This window comes from Chenopodium quinoa, unplaced genomic scaffold, assembly GCF_001683475.1.
Source record: "Chenopodium quinoa cultivar QQ74 unplaced genomic scaffold, ASM168347v1, whole genome shotgun sequence".
NCBI lineage: Eukaryota > Viridiplantae > Streptophyta > Magnoliopsida > Caryophyllales > Amaranthaceae > Chenopodium > Chenopodium quinoa.
Window position 1 is genome coordinate 1655067 of NW_018742899.1, and position 10771 is coordinate 1665837.

A 10771-nucleotide genomic window follows, 5' to 3' on the forward strand; every position below is an offset into this window, starting at 1 on the left:
TGAATTATCTTAGATTAGATCAAAGATCATTATTTCCAAAATGGCTTGTGAGCCTAAAAACTAACCTCACTAAATAAATAATCACCCACCTACTCAAATTCTTAAAAAGTTGCAAACTACTACAAAACCAAATAAACTACTTGACCTTCCCAAAACAATATAAGCAAATAAAAAAATTAAATTAAAAAAAAAAAAAAAAAAAAAAAACATTTACTTGTTCATAATCAAATAATTTCACCACAAGAACTCCAACAATTTAGTACCCAAAAAATTTGATAACTAACACAAACTATCAATACGAGTGATTGGTACTACTACTACCCATATTATTCACCTTTGTTGGAAATTGTTGAATATAGTACCAACACTAAAAAAGAGTCTAGGTATGATTTTAGCGGCGTTGCAATAGACTCAAATGAGTCACAGCTCACAAATGACTCAACAAGCAAGAACACCAATAAGGGAAAGTTTAATTTTTTGCATAAACTAAAAGAAGCGTTTCACACAAGGGTAATACATTTAGCCTACCAATCTCCATAAGCGCTTTAGGCGATCAATCTCCTAGGGCATAAATTACAAAATAATTGAATGCCCTCTTTCATTCACTCCTCTCCATTATATACAAAGTAATTACAAAGTAATTTTGTCATCTTCCTAATTGTTCGCTGTCAGTGCTCCTCATTAATTGGGGTAGTGTGTTGCAGCTGCTGCCTTTGTGGTGGCTGCTCTGCCTCATCAATTGACAAATTATCAATTGGCAAATCTTCTGTGGGCAAATAATGCACACAGATAATTGACAGTCAGTAATAGAGTAGAAAAGATCTGATTCCTTATCGTATACAAGAGAGTATATAACTATATCAGGAAAACACACTATATGCAACTCAATCCAAGTAGAAGAGATTCAGAGAACACATAGACATGAACAACACAAATAAAGAAATTAGTTCCTCTGTATTTTGTAGTTTTTTTTTTAATCCTTACCTTCAAAATCTAGGCAATATATCAATGACAAGCTTGCCTATATAGACATCCATTACCAATGTTTTGATTTAAACACAATCTACACAAAGAGACTAATCATCCTAAATATGAATACCTTCCTGGGGATTTCTGCTCATGCTAGAAGAGTTGGAAGGCGAAGCATTTGGGAGTGAATTCTGAGATCGTGACTCCATTGTGAGCATCTTCAATGATATCTTCCTCAGATAATCAGACTGAAATTGCAGTACAATAAGAAACAAGAAATGATTCCCAAGATTTTCAACAATGTCTATAGTGTGAAGACCAAACGCAGAAAATAAACTATCAAGATTAAAATATAAGCAACCACTTGAGATGCATAAGATACCTGGCTTGTAGCAGCGCTATATATCTTTTCTTCAAATATAATGGCGACCTGCTTGAGTTCTTGCAGCCCTTCTTGGCCAGAATATGGGAGATGTCTCTTCAAAGTTTCCATTCTACAATTGCAAAGGATTTTAAATTAATAGCATCACAACCAATTCTTAGTTGATTATAATACATAAACTTATAAGAAGCAGCCCTTCAACTCAAGAATCAAAGTACAATACAATACCACATGATATAACATATACGTAGTACTGTAATTGACTGTCTCCCCTCACGGACAATCTTATATTTAAAAATGAAGCTAAAACTTCAATAAAGATCAAGCTGACAATGAGGTAATTTACATAGGCCACTTTAGCAATAAAATAATACACTCGGACATAGTTACCAATACAGCGTAAAAAATTTAACATTCACCATGTACAAGTAACTGCTCACTAAAAACCATGTTTAACCACACTTCACTTTCAAGGAATCACATTTACCATAAAATTACGGCATTCCTATTCTCTATTTTATTACGAGATTAGTCCACACTAATCTTGTCACATTCCAAAGCTCTGGCGGTTTAATATTCTTTCTCATGTCTAGGCCACACACTTCATAAGAAAATAACCATTTTCACGATCCCAAATTTAAATGTTCAAATACAATATCTACTTATAATCCTTTACTTTCCAACATGGTCTAAGACTCTAAGGTATTATTTTTCACTATCACTTCCGTATGAGAGTTCACAGATCTTTAATACCATAACAAGAGCACAATCGGATAACTCTGCCACCCCAACAATTATTATGGACAGATATAATGATGATAGTGTCCAATACTGAACTCAGTCTATCCTGAAATACAATCCACAAGTGCTTATTTCAGAGTAAATTTTATAAAGAAAGAGGCGAACTCATTAAAACCATGCAGTTGCTCAGAAGAATCAGATTGAAAACAGAGGAACATTCACAGGGTCTCTTCCAAGTATGTTAATAGATACTCCCTCTGTTCCTCTTTTGTTGCTCCATAGAGGTAATGTTACCTCTTAGTTTTTGGTTGGAAAAAATTTATGAGAGAAAATTTATGGGTTAGTAAATTGGTTGTGAGAGTAAAGGTTTAAACCCTTAAACCCCACAGTAGAATGGGGCAAAATTAAAGGGGCGGGCTAAAAAAGAAATTGGGGCAAAATTAAAGGTGCGGGCTAAAAAAGAAATTGGGGCAAAATTAAAGGTGCGGGCTAAAAAGGAAATTGGGGCAAAATTTAAGGACGGAGGGAGTATACTTGTATCTCTTTCTGGCATATCATACACAAGTAGAACATGACTCAACTAGCACACCTTGCTTAAGCGACTTCTGCATAACTACTTGTAACACTTGATCCATTAACTTCAAAATCTTTCTATTTATACTGGTCAACTATTGGAATTAGCCTAATAGCCTTAGTTATTTCATAAACAACTGCTAATTTTTTAGTGATATAATACTACTCCGTATTAGTATATCGAAGTTTCCGATATTTGGTTTAATGTAAAATGCTTCTTGTAAGTCACTACTCTTGAAATCAATGATTTAAAACTACTCACTATTAAAGGAAAACATCCATAAAAACCTCTAGACCTGGTATCTGCTATAACGAAAACCATTTTCGAGAACGCGAGACACAAATTCGACCAAATCAATAACATTACTACCCATAGCATTGATTCACTAAGCAAAGAAACAATAAAAACACAAATTTTACTAGCCATTACATCAATCTCATTCAATAACCTAACACAATTAAATCAACAATTTTGCATATAAACCCAAATTTTCAAACACTCAGAATTTGCCGAATTGCAAGAATTCATCACAGAAATATACATATATACGAAGTATAATATAAAGTTTGTTAACAAAATAACTCACATCTTATTGACCATTCGTTCGCGAGACACCGGCAGAAGATGACTCCGCCAATCGTGACCATTCATTGGAGGTGGAGCTCCATTTTGAGCAGGTGGACAATTATTCGAATCCATACAAATGAAATAAATCAGCTCTAAATTAATAATTAATACAAATAGTTGATCAATTTCAACTCTGGTTGAATTCAATCAGCTGAAATCCCCAAATTCTGAGAAGAAATTGATGATCGAATATACGAAAAGAAACCCTAGAAGAAGAATAGTTACTATTCAAAAAAAAAAAACAAAAGGGTAGCGTTAAAGTTCTGGAAAGAGGAAATATGGAATGGTTTGGGAACAGGTTCACTTCCCCTTCCTTTTTTTTTTTTCTTGTTTTTTTTTTGGGTATGGCTCAAATTCTTGGATAAATACAAGTTTATTTAGGCCTCATTTGGATTAATGAGAAACTTTTTCAAAATTTCATGGAAAACAGATTTTCAAAGAAATGTACAACTGCAAATTAGTTTTTCTTTTTTTAGCCGGGAAAAATACTTAGTTTATATCCCTATATTTAGAGGTGGCAAACAAATCAGGTCAGGTCACTTTCGTGTTCGGGTTATCTCGGTTTCGAGTCAGAAACCCCTAACCTGAACCTGATCTATTTAGTTTTTCGAGTTGAAAATTGTGACCCGACCTGATCTGTTTTATTTTCGGGTCAACCTGAAATGACCTGCTCAATCTGATTATTTTTGTTTTTTGATATGTTTTGCTTTAATTTTTTTTTTTTCCAAGTGATCTGTTTAAATTTTTTTCTAATAATTTTTTGCTACAAATTTACAAAAAAAAAAAAAAAATAATCAAAATTTGGGTGCCATTAGTTTATTACAAACCATAGAAACTAATTCAAAAGCTACCACAAATTACACAAGTTTAAAGTTTCTCAAGATGACATGGCGTATCATTTGCTCCTTCCACTGCACTTAGAGATTTGCTCTGCCATATTAAGCCAATAGTCACGCTCATAATTCGAATGATTCAACAAAACCATGAGAGTTAGGTGGGGAGCAATCAAGTGAACGAGAATGAGCTAGATCTGTGAAAGCTTGAAGGAGGTGGGTCGTCTCAAGCTATTAACTGTGAGAGTATAAGAGAGCGAGAATCACATAGAGAGAAAGGAGGAAGTGATGATTTTTTCTTTCCGAGTAAAGTGGCTGGCATTAAGGCATTAGGGTTTGAGATTTCGACTTTTAAGTTTTATTAGGCTTTAAATTTGGGCTTGGGCTAGTGGTTCACTTCAGATTTCTTATTTGGTCTTTACCAATAATAAGTGTCTCCATTAACTTCGGTTATCAAGTTAGTTCGGGTTATTTTTTCGGGTTATATGGGTCATTTTCGGGTTGAAATTTTCAGCCTTACACTAACCCATTTAATTTTCAGGTCGGGTTCGTGTCTAGCCATTTAAGTAAGGATCTTCACTCTCCTCTCCCAAGCTAAATTTCTCTCTCCTTCTGTTAGCTCCATTGTTGAAGATCTTCCTTTGCAACAAACACCTATCCGGCTATCCTTATAAGGGTTAACCTTTCCCTTTATTTCACTTTTTTTTTCTTAGGGTTTTCTTTAAAATCGGCGACGGTAGGTAAGAGAAGGTGGAGAATAGAAACTCAATTCACAAAGTCGAGAAGGTGGAGTAGTAGCTAACAAGATCGTTGTGCAAGGTTAATAGAGATCATCACTAACCGCAAGTATCATCCTCTTTTCTCTCTCCTTAGTTCTGAAATGAACTTGATGGTGAACGAATGAAAAGTTAGTGTTGCTAACACTGTCATTGAGCGTTAATAACAGAGTAAAAATAAAGAACTAAGTCCACGTGGGCAAGAACATAAAGCTGTAAAATTGAAATAATATAATGCGATTTCCGAGGTAAATATTTTCAGAATTGCCATTATAGTAACAAAATTTGTTAATATAGGATAATAATGGGTCTTGCTCGTTTGGTTGCATACAAAAAAAGTTCAAGAAAAATCAAAAATAGGAGTGGGAATGTGAGGATGAATGAAAGGGAAGTAAAAAAGGAGGTATGGAGGAGGGAATAAAATGTGGCTTCTCTAGATTTGTAAAGGATAATGTTTTCCATTTTTAAGGATGTAATTTTTCACCCTTGGAAAAATTGTTTTCCGACTCTTCAAAAACCAAACAAAGGAAAATAGAAAGAAGGAAAAAAAAAAGGAAAATTATTTTCCATGAAACATTTTACATCAAAATAAACGGAGCCAAAGAGTATTTGATTAACAAATCATATAAAACTATTAATCTTATTTACCATTGTACCATTTTGAGAAACAATTTTGTTAATCAATGGAAGAAACTGAGGTAGCCTCCAAATTCTCAAATCCTTTTATATCCTCTTTGCTTAATTGGCCTCTTTTTTGTTGGAGGAGCACGCTCAATGTTTAGAAAATGGCCAAAGTGGAATTAGTAAGTTTGTACACGTTTGTGGTTAATTTATGTTTTTTTTTTTTTTTTTTTGTCAATTTTGAGCTCAATTTGGACTCGGATGAGCTAAAATGACCCATTAAATCTTAACCGAGCAATTTTCGCATCAAAAAGAATAATTACACGCAAATCGATACATTTTTTGATGCGCAAAACAAGGCACTTATGTTAACTTTTTGTTAATTCCGAGCTCAATTTGGGTTCTTAAGGGATAGGAAATTTTGTCAACAACTACCAATTTAAGCCTTTGTTTTGAAAACAACTACCTTTTAAATTTTTTTTTGAAACAACTACGACAAACTTGTAAAAAGTTAGAGTAACACTACCACTCTTAAGTTTCCGGCTAGAATCTCTGGTGAGGGGGTCCCACTTTATACCTTTCCCTCCAATATTTGTTTCTCTTTCTTCTCTATATAACTGCTATTGTTCGTTTCACAACAGGGTCCCTCATAAAAAAATTATTGTGCAAATTTCTTCCTTTTTTCACCAATTGAGCAAGAGGAATAATTTCTGGAACATTACATCAGGTAATTTGAGAATTTTATATGCTAATTAGAGTTCTAATGACTCGAAATTGGGGAAATTAGGGAAATTAGGGTTTCACAAGTTTTTTGCTTTTTGGGTAAATTGAATGGATTTATCGACATTAGGATTTCAGATGGTCATATTGGAGAGAAAGGTATAAAGTGGGACCCCCTCACCGGAGATTCTAGCCGGAAATTTAAGAGTGGTAGTGCTACTCTAACTTTTTACAAGTTTGTGGTAGTTGTTTTAAATTTTTTTTTTTTAGTAGGTAGTTGTTTTCAAAATAGAGGCTTAAATTGGTAGTTGTTGACAAAATTTCCTAAGGGATAAAATGATCCCTTAAAACCTTTACAGAACATTTTTCGGCATGCAACTCGAGGAAAAAAAAAAAAAAAAAAAAAAAAAAAAAAACTTAATGACTAACCACTAACAGAACCCTAACTAAACTAGTAAGTGGTAGCAAAATCCTTTTTTTTTTTTTTTTTTTTTTTGTATTTTTTGTGGTAAAATAAAATAAAAATTTGGATAGTTAGCAAAAGTCATGATATTTTTCAGTGGTAATAAAAGCAAATTTTCCTAAAGCATAAATAAATAAAATAAAATAGAGCTGATTAACTTTTAATTTTAAGACCATACAGTTTTTTTTTTTTTTTTTGAAAAGTAAGATACAGGAATATAAGAACGTCTTCTTGCAAGACTGTAACCTAATTTATCATAAAGTAAAAAAAATAAGAAAATTTGCTATCCATGAAGGGGTCGATATCTTCATGCGTCGGGGTAGAATAGCCTTAAGAGGCAACATAATCTGCTGCTCGATTTCTTTCACGATATATATGATGAGAATCAAAAGCTGAAAAAGACTACAGAAATTTTTTAATGTCATCCATGAGCAGATGCAGCTTCCATGGACAGCTGAATTTTCCCTTAAAATATTAATAACAGTTAGATTATCACCTTCAATGAAAATATGGGAGATGTTATGGTCTCTTGCTAAAATAAGACCATTACGAAGAGCAATAGCTGCAGCCAAAAAGGCTAGGCAAGAGCCCAAATTATAAGTGTGACTAGCTATGTGGTTACCTAGGTGGTCACGAAGGACCACACCAGCCGTTGCCGAGTTATTTAAACCAGGACCATCAAAGTTTAGTTTACAATTAAAACCCAGAGGGGGAGGGGACCAAGAAATAAAAGAAGGCGTAGGAGGGAAAGCAGAGGAGGGAACGGAAGGAGCAGTAGAATGGAGATTATCCAGGAGAGAACGGGCTTGCCATTCTTGAAAAAGGGTAAAAGCATGACAGAAAATGGTATCAACAATAGGGGTAGAATTCTTAAAGAAAAGAGCATTATGACATTTTCAAATGCTCCAAAACATAATGGCTACCTTTGGAATAACCCTGGGAGAAGAAGCTTTAAGAGAGCGAAAAAGGTCATTGACTGACGAAGAAGAGATAAGGGAGCCAACCCAGTTACGCACAACCATAGAAGACCAAACATCCCTAATAAAAGGGCACAAAAGAAAAAGATGGTCTTGAGATTCAAAAAGTGAATTACAAAGGGCACAAACAGGAGAGACATCAGTATTTCGGGAAACCAAAGTTTGTTTAGTAGGAAGACTGTTTAGGAGAATTTACCATAAGAAAATCATAATTTTGGGAGGGATATCTAATTTCCAAATCCATCGAAATTCCCATTTAGGGGTAAGATAGAAGGAGAGTGGGCTAACCAAGTTGCAGAATCGACCATCCTTAGAAATTCCCCAACAAGGTTCATCTGGAACAGGGGAGGAAGGAAGCAGAATACCTCAAATGAGGTGAACAAGATCATGTGGGAGACAAGATTGCAAGAGGGAAACATTCCATGAATTGTCATCAGCTATAAACATATCAACGGTAATATTAATATTGGAAATAGTATCCGGGTCCAAATCCAATAATGTTATGATATAAGTATCAGCACACCAAATGTCTACCCAGAAGAGGACAGAAGAACCATTACCAATCTTCGAACGGAGTCCTCTAATTAAGAGAGGACGTGTTTATAGTAAATTTTTCCAAATCCAACAGTCTTTAGACTGAAAACGGTATGTCAAAAATGTTAGGTTTTACAGTAATCCATATAACAAAGAACTACTTAAAATTGTGGGAACAAAACCTAAACAGTGTATAATTAATATCAAATTATACAATTATCCAAATACTAATCAAAGTATTACAAGCCAAGCACCAAATATACTATGTAATTCAGAAATTACAAAAGAAAACACTAATGTGAAAAATTCTATACTTGCCTCAACTCCAAGCCTTCATCAAGAACATGAACATGAGAATGTTGATGACCACTTAAGCCACAATCCTTGATACACTGTCTTAGGCGTGTAAACACTTTCCTAAAGAGGTTAATTTCCCCCACAACGGTGCTTGGGTTCAATCCGGAAATCCTCTTTGAGATACAAAAGACAGCAATTTCGTTCTTTGCACTAAGAATCGAAATAAAGATGACAAATTCACAAATTTGGCTAAATTATTAGAGTTTTTCTCACAAAAGTTTGCAAGAAATTTGAGAGAAATAAAATGTGGAGAATTATCTTTGGAGAGATCAAGAAATAAACTTCTGTCTCCTTTTCTTCACGAAAAGATGTCTTTTAATAGACTCAACCGTCAGAAAAAACCGCAAAACAGGGAGGCGCGGGCGCTCCTCAAGGTGGAGTGGGCGCTCCTCACAAAATCTGCGAGATTTCACAAAAAAGCAGTGAGGGGCGCGGTTTAGGCGTGACCAGCAGCGCAGGCGCGCCAACCAGGACACGCGGGCGCGCCACCTGCCGCCAGGCGCGCCATCCTCACCCTTCCAATTTGCCAATTTCCAGAGAGGTGCGCGGTTTAGGCGCGCTCTCTGCGCGGCCGCGCCTACCTTGCGCGGGCGCTCTTCATGGTCGCGAGCGCGCAACCATCAACACTCTAAATATCCAACAAAAAAATGGGATTGTTAAGATATTTTGCCGTAACTGATTGAACCCACAAGTTAGTAGGATCAGTAAGAACTTTCCATCCTAATTTAGCCAAGAAAGCAGAATTAACAGCATCATATTTACGCATGCCTAAACCCCCTTGACTTTTAGGTTGACAAATACTTCGTAGTATCCCAAGCAACCATAGCATATTAGTCTTAGACGGAGATTGCTTCCAAATGAAATCACGATTAATTTTGTCTAGAGAAAAAGTAACAGAAGAAGGTAAACGATATCACGATTAATTTTGGGATTTGTTAAATATTGCCTACAAATTACCAACTAAAGCCCACAATTTTGTTTTGGTTTGACACATTTGCCCATGTTTTAAAATTTACCGAAAACGTAATATTCTCGCACCAAAAATGTGGAGCCGGACCGGGTCGCCGGGGGACACCGGAGAGTCGAGGGACACCGGAGAGTCGTCATCGTCGCTGCGATGCGAGGTGAAAAGTCGTTTTAAAATTTACCGGTAGACGGCCGGTGTCTTGGGGGGGCGCCGCCACCGTGGCGGTGGCGTCTAGTCTGGACGCCGGAACCATGGGGGTGGCGTTTTGGCAAGGCGTCACAACCATGGAACTGGCGTCTTGGCCAGGCGCCGCCACCACGGTACTGCCAAGCGCCAGCGCCATGGTGGCGACGTCCCGGCTAGGCGCCATTTCCATGGCTCCGGCGTTCCGGCCAGACGCCGCCAGCAAATCCTGTTTTTATTTTTTTTTTTATTTATTTTTTTTTGTTTATAAATTTGAAAATATGATATTCTTACAAAAAAAATTCTTTTTAATTTGAAATTATGTTTTAAATATGTGTTTATACATTTATATTTTAATTTTGTATGTGTAAATTAGATTTGTGTTAATAGTTTTAAAAAAAATTCATTATGTTTTAATTTTGTATGTGTGTGAATACTTTTATATATAATTACGTTTTAACTTTGTATGTCTATGAATACTTTTATACATGATTATGTTTGAATTTTGTATGTGTATGATTAGTTTTATACATAATTATGTTTTGAATTTTGTGTTAATTATGTGTAAATATAGAAATTAAATGTATTATGCGTTAATATAGAAATGAAATTTACAAATTAAAAATGTAGATATTAATTATGTGTTAATGTTGTGTTAAATGTATTAATTTAATCTTTACATAATTATATGTATTTAAATATAATATCTAATTGTTGCAGGATTATGGTGGAGACGGAAATGATTACAGTGGGATTTTTGTACATGATGGTCCCTTCGAAGATGCTCAACAAGCGATTGATTGGGCTAAACAGGTTGCAATTACATCTGGTTTTTGTTTGGTAGTAGCAAGTCATAAATCTCAACGGGATGGTAGAATGGATCGCATTTTGAGATGCGACCGTTATCGCAAAAAAGAAGAAAAAGATTTTAGTACAGCCACTCGGTTTGATACAAAGCGGAAAGGTTGTGGCTGTGAATACAGAGTAAAGGTTCGGCAACTAGTAAGTCGTGATGGTTGGGAAGTGAAGGGTTACTCTAAATGGGGG

General features: G+C 35.3%; 1 protein-coding gene across 1 annotated transcript; it reads right to left on the reverse strand.

Annotated features, from left to right (window-relative positions):
* Window positions 1-458: 458 nt before the first annotated feature.
* Window positions 459-4030, reverse strand: LOC110727101 (mediator of RNA polymerase II transcription subunit 15a-like). Its single transcript, XM_021906645.1, has 4 exons — window positions 3253-4030; window positions 1352-1463; window positions 1100-1217; window positions 459-766 (listed from the first exon to the last, which is right to left on the reverse strand). The coding sequence occupies exons 1-4, from the start codon at window positions 3363-3365 to the stop codon at window positions 669-671; spliced, it is 441 nt and encodes a 146-aa protein (XP_021762337.1). The 5' UTR covers window positions 3366-4030; the 3' UTR covers window positions 459-668.
* Between the last annotated feature and the right edge of the window lie 6741 nt (window positions 4031-10771).